Source organism: Aulonocara sp. 'chitande type north' Nkhata Bay, linkage group LG3, assembly GCF_057382095.1.
Source record: "Aulonocara sp. 'chitande type north' Nkhata Bay isolate Kocher_YH1m ecotype deep benthic linkage group LG3, A_spYH_male_GT1.1, whole genome shotgun sequence".
NCBI lineage: Eukaryota > Metazoa > Chordata > Actinopteri > Cichliformes > Cichlidae > Aulonocara > Aulonocara sp. 'chitande type north' Nkhata Bay.
Window position 1 is genome coordinate 70,646,957 of NC_141346.1, and position 17,377 is coordinate 70,664,333.

The 17,377-nt window shown below is 43.9% G+C and overlaps 3 protein-coding genes across 3 annotated transcripts in view; 1 reads left to right on the forward strand and 2 right to left on the reverse strand.

Moving 5' to 3' along the window:
- The window catches only part of LOC147336896 (protein NLRC3-like), a 172,271-nt gene that overhangs the window by 123,741 nt on the left and 31,153 nt on the right, over window positions 1-17,377 (reverse strand). The window lies entirely within an intron of this gene.
- LOC147336902 (protein NLRC3-like) overlaps window positions 1-17,377 on the reverse strand; it is a 53,571-nt gene that overhangs the window by 5,041 nt on the left and 31,153 nt on the right. The window contains exons 8-9 of the mRNA XM_086285687.1: window positions 16,863-17,036; window positions 3,912-4,085 (exon numbers count right to left, since the gene is read on the reverse strand). Of these exons, the coding sequence (XP_086141813.1) occupies window positions 3,912-4,085; window positions 16,863-17,036 (348 nt within the window). The remainder of the gene's footprint in view (window positions 1-3,911; window positions 4,086-16,862; window positions 17,037-17,377) is intronic.
- Window positions 9,135-11,009, forward strand: LOC147336903 (uncharacterized). Its single transcript, XM_086265621.1, has 2 exons — window positions 9,135-10,616; window positions 10,922-11,009. Exons 1-2 carry the CDS (start codon window positions 9,157-9,159, stop codon window positions 11,007-11,009), a joined length of 1,548 nt encoding a protein of 515 aa, XP_086121747.1. The 5' UTR covers window positions 9,135-9,156.

Consider the following 17,377-nt stretch of genomic DNA (forward strand, 5'->3'; position numbering starts at 1 on the left):
GGAGTCAGAATATGGGGATGTGCTCGACTTCACTGAGGTACGTTGGCTCAGCAGGGGAAATGTATTAAAGAGACTTTTTGAGTTGAGAGCAGAAGTGAAGCCTTCATGGAGAAGGATGGAGTTAGTGTTCCTGTGCTAACTGATCCCAAATGGCTCATGGACTCAGCTTTTCTTGTTGATATGACACATGAGCTTAATGTACTGAACAAGACGTTACAAGGCCAGGGGCAACTTGTCAGTGCTGCCTATGACAACGTGAGAGCATTCTCCACAAAACTGGCGCTCTGGAAAGCTCAGCTCTCTCAGACAAACCTTTGCCATTTCCCAGCATGCAAGGCACTCGTGGATGCAGGCACACCATTCAGTGCTGACGAGTATGTTGATGTCATTTTGAGGCTACAGGAGGAATTTGATCACAGATTTGCTGACTTCAAGACACACAGAGCCACCTTTCACATTTTTGCGGACCCCTTCTCCTTTGATGTGCAAGATGCCCCTTCTGTGCTTCAAATGGAGCTCATTGAGCTGCAGTGCAACTCTGAACTCAAAGCAAAGTTCAGGGAGGTGAGTGGAAAAGCAGACAAGCTTGGACAATTTTTGAGAGACTTGAGCCCTAGTTTCCCTCGGCTTTCCCGAATGTTCAAGCGGACCATGTGCCTTTTTGGTAGCACATACTTGTGCCAAAAGCTCTTCTCCACTTTGAACTTCAATAAGTCCAAGTACAGGTCCAGACTTACGGATGATCATCTTCAAGACATACTGAGGGTCGCAACTGCTTCCTCCCTCAGGCCAAATCTGGCTCGGCTATGCGAGAGGAAACGCTGCCAGGTCTCTAGCAGCAAGGAGTAGGCAAGAGAAGCCATGTTCAGAAGAACAGTTCATTTTCTCCAGTGTTCCATTCATGTTCAGAAGAAGGTTATAGAACTGTTAATACAGACATTTCAATCTAAACAATGCAGATATAGAAGACTGAAAAAAACACACAAGTTCACTGACTAAAAATATCTTATTATTATTTTATTTATGTATTACAGATTGATTTATTTTCTTATTAATTCTTAATTTGTTTATTTATTTTTCATATTTTGTGTTAAAAAATAAAAATAAAGAGATTTGAGAAGATTGGAATTTTTTAACCATGTCTTTCTTGTGGAAAACCTAATGTGGCCCAGCCTCACCCAGACTCTGCCTGCAGCGGCCCCCAGCTAAATTGAGTTTGAGACCCCTGTCCTACACCATAAATCAGTAAGAGAGGGTACGACCTCTCTCATGGCCCCAAGTGGTGTGTGCATGCCAGAGCACTCTGGAAGGCACACAGAGTCTTTACAGACTACTAAGGATCAAACCTCTATCATCATCCAATCGATTATAAAACTAAGCATGTATGAGTAAATATTTTTAAGCATATCCCATATGGAAAAGACTAAAAACTTATATGATGAAAGTCATACTCACGAAAGTGGCCACTTTCTCATTACTTTCATATATTGTTTTAGTAAGTATCGAAAACATACAAGTTTCATTATATAATTTTTCAAGGGATCTTATATCTGTTTTCACTCTTGTATGCTTTTCATACAAGTTTCACACAAGACAGATACAAACTTTATAAGATTTATATATCTTTTCCATATGGGAAATGACAATCAACAATATAAAGCTTACAGCTGGTTTTAATAACAACATTTATTTGTTTCTCAAATGAGAAAGAGCTATCGAGAAACACTCCTAAATCTTGAGTTCTTAACTTTTCCAGTGGGCCAAATTCAACATTATCTGCTAATGCTAAATAGGCTGCCGTTATTAACTAATGCTAATTGGATGTGAATTAGCATTATGCACTAATGCTAACACTTACTTTTTAACAATGTGAGTAGCTAATGCTAACACTATTTCCCTTAACTTTATAACAATGTGAACGGCTAATGCTAACACTCTTTTCCCTAGCAATACAACATCTGAGCTGCTAATGCTGAGTAGGTCGCCATTAGCACCTACGTCTAATTAAAGGCAAATACGCATTAGAACCTAATGCTCATATCGTTTTCCTTTGCTTTATAACAATGTGAGCAGCTACTGCTAAATAGCATTAGCTAATAACAGCAGTCTAATTTAATGTAAGTTAGCCTCATTTGCATTATAACGATGTGAGGAGTTAATGCTAAGTATGCTGCCATTAGCAGCTAATTCTAATTAGGGGTGAATAATTATTACCAGCTAATGCTAATATCGTTTTCTCTTCCCTTTTAACAATGTGAGCAGCTAGTGCTGGGTAGGCTGGTGCTAGCAGCTAATACTAAAGCTAAAGCTAATTTGATGTGAATTAGCATTACATTAGTGAGGAGTTAATGCTAAGTAGACTTCCATTACAGGTAATGCTAATTTTAGGTATTTAGGAATTGGCAGCTAATGCTAATACCATATTTTCTTGCATTATAACAATATGACCAGCTAATGCTAAGTAGGTTGCCGTTATTAGCTAATACTAATTTGAGGTGAATTAGCATTATCCGCTTATGCTAACAATGTTTTTTCTTACTTTTTAACAATATGAGTAGCTAATCTGAACATTTTTTTAAATTTAATTTTAACTTTTCCCCTGCGATGTGAAGAGGTAATGCTAAATAGCACGCCATTAGTGGCTAATTCTAATTTTAGATGAAAAAGCATTAAAAGCTAATGCTAATACCATATTTTCTTGATTTATATCAATATCAGTAGCTAATGCTAGGTATGTAGCCATCATTAGCTAATGCTAATTTAGGTGAATTAGCATCATCCGCTTATGCTAACAATGTGTTTTTTTACTTTTTAACAATACGCCATTAGTGGCCAATTCTAATGTTAGATGAGAAAGCATTAACAGCTAATGCTCATACTGTTTGCTTTGTAAGAATGACAGCAGCTAATGATACGAAGTCTACCGTTGTTAACTAATGTTAATTTGATGTGAATTAGCATTATCCGATAATGGTAACTCTTTTCCCCTGCATTACAACGACGTCAGGAGTTAATGCTAAGTAGGCTGCCATTAGGGGCTAACTCTAATTAGGGGTGAACAATTATTAGCAGCTAATGCTAATACCGTTTTCTCTTTCCTTATAACAACTTGAGCAGCTAATGCTAATTTGATGTGAATTAGCATTATATTAGTGAGCAGTTATTGCTAAGTAGGCTACCATTAGCAGCTAAAGCTAATTTGAGGTGAATAAGCATTAGTAGCTAACGCTAATACCCTTTTCTCTTGTGTTATAATGATGTGAAACGTTAATATTGTTCTCAAACAACAGAATGAGAATGAAATATTGATTCTAACAGGGCCCATAAACAGTATTAGCTTAGCAGCATTAGCTTATCAGAGTTTTCATCATGGTCACATAAATCCTTAGCAGAGCAAAGTGGCCTACTTAGCAATAGCTGCTCAAGTTGTAGAAAGCAAGGGAAAACAGTAATAGCATTAGCTGCTAAATGTGCACTTGAGAACAAATTTATTGTTAATTCAGCTGTGAATGTAGAGTTTGTCATTATTTAAGCTTCCATTTCCAAATGTTAGCTGCTCCTGTCTGCCTCTTTGTCACAAACACAGACTGAAATGATTCACAGCCTTGTTTCATCCTTCTGTCACTGTGGACATACAGCATGGGAAACATACACATGGCTGACACTTTATTAGGTACACTGGTATCTATCTCAGGTATACCTGTGACCTAAATGTTCCTGCAACCAGACTCCTTGGAGACCCCTACATAAATATCCATGAACTATCCAGCTAGACTAGTGTGTCTGTCCCTGAAAATATTCCTGCATGTGTGATTGTTCATGTCTCATCTGCAGGAAACAAACAGGAAGTGAGTGAAGGACACAGGAAATGTTTCCAGCTCTTCCTCCTCTATCAGACATTCTCTCCATACCTGAGAGTGTCCAGTCTCCAGCCTGGATCCTTCAGTCCAGCCGACAGCAGCTTAATTCCTGAGGGACCTGGATGATTGTAGCTCAGGTCCAGCTGTCTCAGATGGGAGGGGTTGGAGGTCAGACCTGAGGCCAGAGAAGTACAGCTTTCCTCTGTGATCAGACAGCCTGACAGACTGCAGACACACAAAACAACAATCAATCTGTCAACAATCGTTTTCTCTTCGTCACAATAACATCTATCCATCCATACATCCATTCAATGTAACTTTATTTATAAGTGACAATACCCAACAGACAACAACAGTCATCTGAAGCTGTTTAACAGTGTAAGGTAACCGCCTCCACTGTGAGCAGCACTTGGTGATGGTGGGAAGAAGAACTCCCTTTGACACAAAGATCCTCCCAGTGAAAACAGGCTCCAGGAGGAGCATCTACCATGACTGGTTGCAGGGTGAGGGGAAAGAGAAGAACATGAACATCAAGAATGCAGCGAGTGGTAAAATAATAATAATAATAATGGATTGGATTTATATAGCGCTTTTCAAGGCACCCAAAGCGCTTTACAATGCCACTATTCAGTCACTCTCACATTCATACACTGGTGGAGGCAGCTACGGTTGTAGCCACAGCTGCCCTGGGGCAGACTGACAGAAGCGAGGCTGCCATATCGCGCCATCGGCCCCTCTGGCCAACACCAGTAGGCAAGTAGGGTAAAGCCCAAGGACACAACGACCAGGACAGAGAGCCCAGGGATCGAACCGGTGACCTTCTGGTTACAGATGCGATTCCCAACCCCCTGAGCCACGGTCGCCCTAAATAAAGATTTGACCTCAGTGTGCTCAGTGTTCCTGTCTATTCCTAACATATTCCTAACACGATAGCTGCACTTTAGAGCTCTAAAACTGGAACTGACACATAAAAATACTGAGAACACAGACTAGCAGCCACTGCATGGCCTCGAGTACGTATGTGGTGCGTTCAAAGAGCATCAGCATAGACATGGTGGGTTCAACAATATAGGACATAACAATTTCTATGGCGAAAATACTATCAATGAATGAGCCATAACATTTTAGCCATGTAAACATGTTATCAGTGGGCTTTCCAACAACTTGCATTGATCATTAAAGGATAAAATACGTGAGTCGAGGTCACTACGAGCCATGCGAGGGTCAAACATGGCAGAGAACCTTCCAGCAGCATCTTGGTTTATAATCCGCCTTTGGATCATCAGTTTAGGAGATGAAGGATCCAAGTAAAATAACAAGTTAAAAAATATGCAGCTATGGTCACTCACATGGACATCCTCCACACATACATCATGTATATTTAAACCCAGGGAGAAAACAAGATCCAGTGTGTGACCCTTTGTATGTGTGGGGCCAGAAACATGCTGCCTAAAGTTAAAAGACTCAGTGACAGTGATGAGCTCAGCAGCAGTGTTACAGGATGCTTCATCAATATGACGGCTCAAATCTCCCAACCTTCTCCAATGAAATGATGGATGTCAGAAGGTCATTAAATTCAGTTAGAAAGACCCCATCATGTAGTATAAAATACAATAACTGGTTTTTAGAGAACTGACCATCATCTGTGACTCAAATGCAGAAAAGGAGTCCGAGGTCATCAGACTGCATGTGAATCTGTCCTGGTAAACAACAGCGAGTCCTCCACCACGTCCTAAAAGACGCGGAGTTCAGATGACGGAGCAGCCAGCCGGGCAGATTTCATTCAAGTGGACATAATCAATGTTCCCTCTAAGCTGCACACGGGCGCAATCCGCTGACACGCTCTCTGCACACAGAGTATCTGCATTGCGCACAAAAAGATATCTAACAGGCTGTGAGGCTCCTGAACTCTCTGCCCCCCTCTCACGGACAATAACCATATCCAACTTCTTAATAGCAATGAACTGGTCTGCATTGGTGCATCATATCTTTATTCTCTTCCCCCTCCTGCCCCCCCCCCCTCCTTCTTAAATAGATAACTATCATATCTGATATCATATCTCACAGTACAATAATATTGAATCGGTTGCATTGTTGTACTTTGTCATGTTTCTCAGGTCTTTGTCTGATTTTCTACGAACATTACTTGTCATGTTCTCATGTTGTTGCTAAGGATTGTCTTATTGCATTGGAGTCACACTGGGTTAAATATGTACACTTGGGTTTTAAGGGGTATTTATTATTTTCTTCTTTTCTTTTTGGGTTGTATGGAAGCCCCAAACGCAATTTCATTGTTCTTGACAATGACAATAAATAAATAAATACTAAATACTAACCTGAATTGAAATTAAAATAAATACGTTAACAATTCTGCTTTGCAGTGTTAGTCAGTGACTGGCTGCTCCAGTATTTAGAACGATGCCGCCTTATCCCATAGTCCAGCCAATGATTCACATTCGTATATACGCAGCTAATCAACGTCGCTGACGGGCTATGACAGCGTCCTCATGTGCCGACACCGGTGTTTTGGTTGATGTAGAGTGAAGCCACGTTAATGACAACGTGATCCAGTGATCCAAGGGACCGCTCAGGGAGTTTGTGTGTTCGCTCAGACACATGAAACATTAGAGGGAACATTGGACATAATTCTTATTTTGCTGCCACGTCTCAGTCAGACACATGAAATCTAGAGACTCTTTAATAAAGAGATCGCTTAGAATAAATGATTTGTTTGTTATGGAGCGAACGTTAAGCGGGGCCAACCGAGTTGATGACGGTCGATCTGCAAAATCAACAGCTGACTGCAGCGGCACTTGAAATAAAGACAATGCAGACCTGTGGACCTGCTGGGCAGGGCAGCGACTCCAGAGCTGGGGGAAGCAATGATCGATGAGCAGACATAGCTGTTATCAATAAAAACAGTGAACGTTTGACGGACACACCGTGAGAAAAACTGCTTCTGAGCCACAGAGCCCAGGTCCCAGTCACCGGCGTAACATATTAACTAAATGTCAGGAGAGGAAGTGGACGCAGGCACCAGGATTCTCCCCACAGCCAAGAAGCTAGCCTCTGGTAGCTTCTCAGTTTCACCTGGACGTCGGCCCTCGTTCCCCTTTTCCATCTCTTGAGGGTGAAAGTCCTGCGGGTTGTGAAGAGTAGCACACCAGGGGAGGAAGAGTTTTTCTGTTCAGCTGTTACAGTAGCTCTCCACTGAATCTTTGATGTTAAACCCTTTAAGACCTACCATAGAACCAAGTCTGCCAGAGCTTATCTTTAGATTTTTACATGCTGTAGTGCAGACCTTCCCAAACTGTGGTGCCCGCCCCCTAGGGGGGGCGCAGAGCCATGGCAGGGGGGGCGCGGTATGAAAAGGGAGGGGAACAAAACGCTTGAACACTGCTAGCACGGCGCCCACAGAAACGCAAAGCAGGAGATGAAGCATCGCTGAATATGTTTCCAAACCAACTTCATTCTAAGCCAAAGACTAGAAAATATGGTGAAGCAAATCTGCCCTTTGGCTTCACCTGCACAGGTGCTGAGGTAGGTCCCTGCGTCGGGAGCAGCGCTGGGCTCTTCCAATCATAGACAAACAGGATCCCACATTCTTAATTTTTAGTTCACAAACACTTGTTGTAGTGACTAACTACTCCTGACATTTTGGAGATGTTTGCTCTTTATAGAGTAAAGTTACAGCGGGATACAAATAACATCAGGCTGATCCTGCCACGATTTGTTCCCTCGATTCAAATCACAGACAAACAGGATCCCACAGCTGTTTATGTTTTTGAACCCATTTTGCACAGAGAGGCATTTTTTGAAAATGACAGCAATGTTGATTAGTATTACAGAAGAAGAAAAAACAACTACCCGTGACGCCTTTGTAAATGGAGGGACAGTAACTGCGTGTGAAACCTGCAGATACTCAGATTAACAGTATTTTGTCTCTGTCTGCCATTCTGCAATTCATCTCACATAAACAATAACGTGACGTGAAAAAAGGCGCAACCTTTGACGTTGCCAGATGAACTCTGTATTCCTCGTCCGCAAAAAAGGAGTTTTAAAAAAATCTCAGTTTTTGGTGATTTGAAACACTGTTTGGATGAAACAGCTGCGTTTTCAAAAATACCCGTGTAGGTGCGGACGTAGCGTAAAAGATTTAGTAGTTTATTTTCTTACTACCTGTAATTTATTGCAGATTACTTGTATTTGCTTAATTGTTTACTAAATGTTTGAGGTGTGAAATAAACCGCAATGGAGCAAAATATGGGCGTGTGTGGTTGGAGGATGTGTTAGTGCGTGTGCGTGCTGTTCACGCGCCGGGGGGGAGGCGAACGTTTTTCGTGTAAAACAAAGGGGGGCCCAGCAAAAAAAGTTTGGGAACCACTGCTGTAGTGCCATTTTGGGGAGCAGTTCAAGTTGCTATACATCAATACAACCGTTATAGCCCAAATTTTAATAATATGTATGCATTCAGTCCATAGTAACTACATATACATATATACATATACAGCAAAAAGTGCAATAAACTAGAACAAATTGAAAATTGTTTTGTTTTGTATTTTTACATATATTTGTAGTTAGAGAAATTTAAGAGGTTTATCCCTCAAAACGGAAGAACTAAAAAAGTTGTACAAAATAGTTTCCAACCACAGGAAATGTAATTTGAGTGTATCCATAGTTGTATTTTTGAGATACACCAAATTGTATATACTGCATGAAAAACTAAAATAAATACTACTGTCATGATCCTGGGTCCTTTTGACCCAGCGTTTTGTGTTTTCTCTTCGCGATTTTGGTTCTGTTCTTCCTCTGGTTAGTGTTTACTCTGTTCTGCCCGTGTGTTCCTGTATCTAGTCCGCGTTTCTTAGTTTGTGTCCTTTCATGTGTAAGTTCCTGTTTTATTGTGAAGGTCTGTGTCTTATGTGAGTGTTTTCAGTTTGCCTCCCTAGTCTCGTCATGTTAATTACTCCCAGCTGTGTCCCCACCTGTATGTAATCCCCCTGTGTTCTCTGAGTGTATTTAAGTTGTGTCTTCTGTCATAGTAGTTGCTGGTTCGTCTGTGTTGTTTCCCCTCGGTCTCCCTGCATGTATTTCCCCGGACCTCCCTGCACCGTCATTCCTGGTTTGTGTGTTAGTTTACCCAGTTTAGGTTTCGGTTTCATGTTCACACCCTGTTGCTGTTTGTACCCACTGCTGTAAATAAACGCTCACCTGCACCAGAGCTGCCGCCTTTTGGATCCTCACTACAAATCCACACGGCTTGCCCCGCAAACCGTGACAGAACGAACCAGCCACCATGGACCCAGCGGCAGTCAATCCGTCCGAGGAGCTCCAGGATGACATCGGCTACAATGTGGAGATCCTCCTCGGGCTGTGGCTGGAGAATCCTCCGTACGAGCTTCGCCGCGCCGTGGAAGGTCGGCTACAACGGCTCTTTTCCGGCCTGCCATGGCTACTAAATTCACTTCCTCCGACCATACAGGCTTTTCTCCGGCACACACCGCACCTTCTCTCAGCCACTCCTGCCTCGCTGCCCGACTCGCCGGATGTGATCTTGCCCGGCCCGTCGGAGCCGTCTGCGGGGAGGAGACGCCGATCGCGCCGCAAGCGCGCCACCCCACAGCTGGACGTTCGGACTTCTAATTCGCCGGCTGTGGTGAGTGAGGACTGTTTTCCATTTGCGGACTGTATGACTGTTCATTCAGGGGCGGTGTTCTGTGCGGCAGATGACTTTGTGAACAGCATATCACCTCCCCCGCAGCCACTCTCAGCCCAGTTAGCTCCCGCGCAGCCACTCTCAGCCCAGTTAGCTCCCCCGCAGCCAGTGCCACCCTCAGCTCAGTCTCCAGTGCCACCCTCAGCTCAGTCTCCAGTGCCACCCTCAGCTCAGTCTCCAGTGCCACCCTCAGCTCAGTCTCCAGTGCCACCCTCAGCTCAGTCTCCAGTGCCGCCTGTAGCGCAGGCCCCAGTAGCTCCAGTGCCGCCTGTAGCGCAGGCCCCAGTAGCTCCAGTGCCGCCTGTAGCGCAGGCCCCAGTAGCTCCAGTGCCGCCTGTAGCGCAGGCCCCAGTAGCTCCAGTGCCCCCGCTACCCGTAACTCTGGCTCCAGTAATAGTGGTCTCACATACTCACTCCATGCAGGGAGAAAGTATAATTTTACCTCAAGGTGCTTTTTGTAGTTCAGCCGCCTTTGGCACAGTTTGCCGCTCCAGGGCTTCCCCAGAGGCTAGGTCCCAGTCCTCAGCTGATTCTGGACCCCTGGAGTTTAAGCAGCCACCCGAGGGACCGCTCCGGCCTTCGTCTCTTGTCTCCGCTGGAGGGTCCGACGGACCGCTCCGGCCTTTGTTTCCTGTTTCCGCTGGGGGGCCCGAGGAGCCCGTCCAGCAGCCTTCCTCGTCAGCTGGTGGTTCCGGAGAACCACACCAGCCTCATGCCTCGTCGGCTGGAGGGTCCGAGGGGCCCGTTCAGCCTCCTGTCTCCGCTGGAGGGTCCGAGGGGCCCGTTCAGCAACCTTCCTCGTCAGCTGGGGGTTCAGGAGAACCGCACCAGCACCATGCCACATCAGCTGGAGGGCCCGAGGAGCCCATCCAGCCACCATCTGCTACGCCAGCTCCAGCCTGTGCTTCGTCAGCTGCAGCTCCAGCCTGTGCTTCGTCAGCTGCAGCTCCAGCCTGTGCTTCGTCAGCTGCAGCTCCAGCCTGTGCTTCGTCAGCTGCAGCTCCAGCCTGTGCTTCGTCTGCTGCAGCCTCAGAGCCTTCGTCAGCTGCAGCTCCAGCCTGTGCTTCGTCTACTGCAGCCTCATCGCCAGCTGCAGCCTCATCGCCAGCTGCAGCCTCATCGCCAGCTGCAGCCTCATCGCCAGCTGCAGCCTCATCGCCAGCTGCAGCCTCGTCTGGTCCGGCCTCATCAGAGTCTTCGTCTTCGTCCTCGTCTGGTCCGGCCTCATCAGAGTCTTCGTCTTCGTCCTCGTCTGGTCCGGCCTCATCCGAGTCTTCGTCTTCGTCCTCGTCTGGTCCGGCCTCTGCCTGTGCTTCTGTTACGCCTGGTCCTGCCTCTGCTTCAGCGTCGCCTGGTCCTGTGCCCTCCAAGCCTCGGCCGGTGCGCCTGACACTTGGGCGCCGCCGCTGCCTTCCGCGCGGCCAGCCCCCTGATCGCCATCGCCTGAGTGGCCGCCGTTGCCTTCCGCACGGCCGGCCCCCGGACCGCCATCGCCTGAGTGGCCACCGCTGCCTTCCGCACGGCCGGCCCCCGGACCGCCATCGCCTGAGTGGCCGCCGCTGCCTTCCGCACGGCCGGCCCCCGGACCGCCATCGCCTGAGTGGCCGCCGTTGCCGTCCGCACGGCCGGCCTCCCGAACTGTATCCACGTCGCCGCCGTTGCCGTCCGCACGGTCGGCCCCCCGAACTGTTTTGGACTCCTGTGCTGTCGGCCCCCTGGCCGGCCCCCCGAACTGTTTTGGACTCCTGTGCTGTCGGCCCCCTGGCCGGCCCCCCGAACTGTTTTGGACTCCTGTGCTGTCGGCCCCCTGAACTCTTCTGTTTTGGACTCTGTTTTTTTCCTGTGTTTTGGTGTGCTTCGTTTCTTTTGGTTTTGGGCTCGTTTTTTGTTTTTGTCTTTTGGCCTTCTGGTGCTCCGGTTTTGTTTTGCTTCGAGCCCTCCTTCCTGGGCCCCCGCCGCCCGCCCTGGTCGGGTTGTTTTCTGTTTTTTCTGGCTGTTTTGTTTCTTGTTGGGCTGTCTGGAGCCAGCCTTTGAGGGGGGGGGGGGTACTGTCATGATCCTGGGTCCTTTTGACCCAGCGTTTTGTGTTTTCTCTTCGCGATTTTGGTTCTGTTCTTCCTCTGGTTAGTGTTTACTCTGTTCTGCCCGTGTGTTCCTGTATCTAGTCCGCGTTTCTTAGTTTGTGTCCTTTCATGTGTAAGTTCCTGTTTTATTGTGAAGGTCTGTGTCTTATGTGAGTGTTTTCAGTTTGCCTCCCTAGTCTCGTCATGTTAATTACTCCCAGCTGTGTCCCCACCTGTATGTAATCCCCCTGTGTTCTCTGAGTGTATTTAAGTTGTGTCTTCTGTCATAGTAGTTGCTGGTTCGTCTGTGTTGTTTCCCCTCGGTCTCCCTGCATGTATTTCCCCGGACCTCCCTGCACCGTCATTCCTGGTTTGTGTGTTAGTTTACCCAGTTTAGGTTTCAGTTTCATGTTCACACCCTGTTGCTGTTTGTACCCACTGCTGTAAATAAACGCTCACCTGCACCAGAGCTGCCGCCTTTTGGATCCTCACTACAAATCCACATGGCTTGCCCCGCAAACCGTGACAACTACCATGTGAATTTGCAAGAAAAACTTCAGTGCATCAAAATAAACTATTTCCAACTGTGTAATTTGAGTTCTAAGCCTCCCAGAAACTATACTGAAAGGGTAAACTCAAACATGACTTTTAAAAACACCAGTGTAGGCTTCAAGGTAAAAAAAACAAACAAACAAACAACTAGAATTTTCGCAAAAACGACGTCACTTCAGGTTTCGGGCAGGTAATGGCGGACATACGATAGTTTGGGCTGACATCTATTCCAACGTAGGAAGTGCTATGAACATCTGATCGGATTGGCAAAGCGTGTTTCTGGAACATTACTTTTTTGTTGCTGCAAGTGCTTTTCATGCAACTTTTGCAAAGCTATGTGTGGAAGGAAACGGTGACCTAGGATAAGCTGGATACATAAGATGTAAGTACAACTCCGGTTTCACATGCAAAAATAAAAATTATTGCACTAGCTTGTGTGGTTGCCGATCTACAGGCATTTAAAAATAGTTACGCAAAACTGAGCGTTCCCACTCTGACCGGCCTTAAAGGGTTAACAGTATCTCCCAATCATAATTTAAAGCAGCAGAAATTAAGTCAGAACTCAAAAGAGCAAAAATGACATTACAAAAAATGATTGACGACAGTGAAAAACTACATTGTTGCCTCCAGCAAGCTGCAGCAGCGGCAAAGCCAAACACAGGCGCCATCTTGTTTGACAGAAGAACGTAGCACACAGCAGCTACAAGCATAGAGTGCACCACTATTGTTCAAATGGAAGAAATAGAAAACACTCAATAAATCCTTCCACAGCTGAAACTAATGTAGACAATGTCAGGGGAGGAAGTCAAACTGAACTTATGACACCAAGCACGATAACTACCAAAATAATGCAGGAAAAGTAAACTAAGAAACCCTAAAGCAACTAAACAGAGCAGCTAGCAATAAACAAGAAGTGTAAACTATAAAAACATAGAAGCTAAATGCTAACATGGCTAACACTATCATCACTGTATGTAGCCCGACTCTTCTCACAGCAACATACAACTGTCATGGCTAGACATCTCACTGATTGGCTGATGTTAGCTTGTGAAAATATAACGTCCCAGCAGTACTAGCTGTTTTATATACTGTTTAAAATAAGCGAAATGTGCTTATAATGTGTAAATAAAGGCTGAAGCAGCTAGCACTGTTAGCATCAGCACCAAGCCCTGTTACATTTGTACACTGTTAGAGCAATGGCTCCAATCTACAGCCTTTAAAAGAATGATTAAAATGCTGTGATTGCAGCCATTCCCCAACTCTCTGTGAATGGTTCTCATGGCTATTGATCAGTGGGCTTTGATCAGTGGGCTTTGATCATTGGGCTTTGATCAGTGGGCTTTGATCAATGGTCATGAGAATTAGCATAATTATGATTAAGGAACTGACCTCCCAGCCCATTGTTCCTTCAGTGGGCTGGTTTCAGTCATTATGCAAATGTACTGTTTATAAGATTGAAACCTGCAGTCAGCCGAGATTGAAGAAGTCACCTGGATGATGATGAAACATTTCTCCCACAAAACGCCACGTCCAGATGAACAGAATCAACTTTTGGAGATTTACTTACCTGGATGATTATTGGTTATTGGTAACTTTATTGTCCCTAATGGGAAATTGATTTGCAGTATGTCCGTACAAACAAACAAACAGGCAACCAACACATCACATACACACTCCAAAATAATATAATATAATATAAGCCTGAGAAAACAACCTAGATTTTTCATCAAAAAAGTACAATGTGCAATGGCAACAACACATATGGTTCAGTGTTATTAACTATGATAATAGCAGTAGGTACAAAAGACAATCTATGTCTCTTTGTCTTCACTGCAGGCACTTTATAACGACGACCTGATGGAAGCAGTTGAAAATCATTAAAGAGAGGATGATCTGAACACAACATGACAGAGGTCGCCTTCCTCAGCACATGCCTGTTATAAAAGTCCACAAGCTGGACCTGAGACCTCCCTGAAATCTTACCAGCCACTTTAACCAGGTTGTTAAGTCTGGTCTTATTATTCAGAGACATATTACCATACCAAGCAATGATACAGAAAGTTAAAACAGATTCAATAAAACTTTTATAAAAAACGAGTCATCATTGCAGATGAAACATTGAAACCTCTCAACCTCCTTAAAAAGTCTTTGTTGAACCTTTTTCACTGTAGCAGCAAGATGTGACTCAAAGCACAGAGCTTTATCAAGAACAACCCCCAAATACTTATAACTGTCCACCAGTTCAATGGCTGCACATTTACCACTGTTAGTGCAGGATGAGGGGATGTCTCCCTGAAGTCAATAACCATGTCCTTGGTTTTCAAGGTGCTGATCATTAAGAAGGACTGATCACACCACGAAACAAACTCATCCACAACAGGCCCATGGGAATCCTCTTCACCATGAAGGAGGCTTACAATGACTGTGTCATCTGCGTATTTAATGAAATGCCTGTTGGCCTGTGTACTGCGACAGTCATTAGTGTACAAAATATACAGTAGAGGAGAGAGACAACAACCTTGCGGTGAGCCAGTGGAAGAGTTCAGCTGTTTGGAAAAACAGCCGTTCACTCTCACACACTGAGATCTGTCAGTTAAAAAGTTTAAAACCCAACCAACGAGATTAAGATCAAGTGTAAACTGGTTAAGAAGTTTATCAGCTAAAAGATGTGGCTGGATAGTATTAAAAGCTGAAGAAAAATCAATAAATAAGAGCTGAGCATGAGCTTTGGCGCCATCAAGATGGCGATAAAGGAAGTTCAACAGAGTGACCACTGCATCATCAACACGTCTACGAGGCCTGTATGCAAATTGTAGAGGGTCTATAAGCTTCTCTACTTGCTAACTGAGAGTCTGAACTAAAACCAGGAAGACTTATCTTATTACAGTCACTGTAACAGTGACCAGTCATGTGTTTCATGCCTGCCCAGGCCACCCTTAAGTTATTGCTACCCATCTCCGCCTCTACCTTATCCTTGTATTTTACTTTGGCTTTTTTAATTTCTGATCTGATCTCCTTCCTAATTTCTCTAACTTTCAAGATATTCCCTTCAATAAAAGCTTTTTTCCTTTCATGAATCAGCCTCATAAGACCTTTTGAAGACCATGGTTTGTTATTAGGAAAAAAATGGAGATGGTGTCAGTCGCATTCTTAGGATTCGCTTTAGGGTGGATGTAAACAATGGTGACGTTGATCTGTGGGAATTCCCTGGGCAGATAAAACGGCCTCAAAGACACAGAGAGGAGCTCAATGTCAGGCAGACACACTTGTCTACGAACGGTCACATTTTTACACCATTTCTGATTTATATACAAACACACTCCTCCTTGAGATTTCTGGGTAGCTCCGGGGTCTCGATCCAAACGTATGGGAAACCCGAAGCCATTTAGTTCCAGAGAACAATCAGGGTCAGAGTCCTTGAGCCAAGTCTCTGTGAATGCCATTAGACATGTATCCCTGTAGCCACGCAAGTGTGCGACATTCAAATGCAGTTCATCCAATTGACTCCTCAGAGACTGCACATTAGCCAGGATTATTGATGGTAAAGGAATGACTCCAAACGACCGTCATGATTGCCAATAAAATCATGCGAAATAAAAAACCCATCTTTGTTAAAAGAAGTTCCACAAAACACAAGCCGATGCTATAGAATTTCCTCAGGCAAAAAAATGTATATATATAAAGGAATAAAAGAATGAAATAAAATAAGTTAAAACACTGACAGAGAGAGACAACCTGCTGCTCGCCACAAGAGCAGCGCCCCTCTTTCTAGTCTAGTCTAGACTGAGAATGCATCAAGACCACTCACTCACCCTTCCCTCCTGCCTCTCAGCTGCTGAAACTCACAGTTTGTTACCACGGAAGAGTCACTCCTTCATCTGAGATGAAGCCTGATAGTCTGACTGATGCAATATAACATTCAGTCTACACTTTGTTTTTGTGCAAAGATGATAAAGAGGAAATACTAATAACATAAACAAAAATAAATGTCCAATTTAGAAATCTTATTCTTTTTTGCTCTATAAAATAGTTGTTTTTATTTTTCAGTCACTCATCGTAGCAGTAGGATTTACATGAAAATAAAAACAAATTAATTTTGAGAGAAAAAGTACATTTTTGGCACTCTCTGGGCAACTGACTCAGAGACTCAAATGATTTAAAAAAAACCCGGTTCATTTTGGTGAGTGACTCATTTAAACTCGATTCGGTAAAAAGAATCAAATTTACCATCACTAATACAAATCCCTTTGGAGAAAACAGCTTTAAAACATGTATTGTTAAATTCCAGATGTTTCTTTGCAAGGAAAACTCAAACACTGAAGCAATACCACCAGTAACCTCCTACATATGGAAATGTGGTGTCATTAAAGACATAATAATTTCATTAATACCCAATATCCAGCAAAATATGTAATTTGAACATTTTGTTCCTAACGAAATCAAATGTATATATTGTAGAAGATTAGCCAAATTTATGTAAAATGGCCAGTACATGAATAAAAAATAAAAAATAAACAAAATCGTATGACTGTGACAAATTTTACACAGTAATTCAGTCTAATAATCCACTCAAATATAAATATAAGTTTAGCTAAAAGCTCTATAGATAAGTCAATCAATAATATAATTCACATTTTAAATGATCATATGTGTTAACGTTTGAATCCTGACCTGAGAGTTTCCACTGCACACTGTGAACTCTTTAGTCCAGCAGACAGAAGCTTCACTCCTGAATCCTGCAGGTCAGAGTTACTCAGGTCCAGCTCTCTCAGACTGGAGGACTGGGAGCTGAGGACTGAGCACAGAGCTTCACAGCTTCTCTCTGACAGGTTACAGCCACCCAGTCTGAAAAACAAAAGATAATCTATAATACTTATGTAAAGTTTGTTATTATATTACATGCCATCTTTTTATTTTTGATGAAACCTTAACATACTAAGATACAACATCATATGGATGAACTTGAATAAAATGGTTTTTTTTAATTATATCTTTATTTGGATTGGACAAGTGATCAGTAAACAAAGTGATCAGTGGGTGCATATTAACCTCCACTAGCTATTACTAGGAGAGTTGCTCGCATGCTCTCCCGAAGGAGATATATAGAACACATTACATGGAACTATAAACACAAACTGGGAGGGGTGCCCATGCTGCAATCATTGTGAAGAAATAAGTAAATAAAC

Bases quoted from the DNA above. Each gene is read 5' to 3' on its own strand.
- LOC147336903 (XM_086265621.1), top strand. From the start codon at position 9,157: ATGGACCCAGCGGCAGTCAATCCGTCCGAGGAGCTCCAGGATGACATC. The intron at 10,617-10,921 runs GTCAGCTGCAGC...CCTCTGCTTCAG, and splicing joins GCTGCAGCCTCAGAGCCTTC to CGTCGCCTGGTCCTGTGCCC.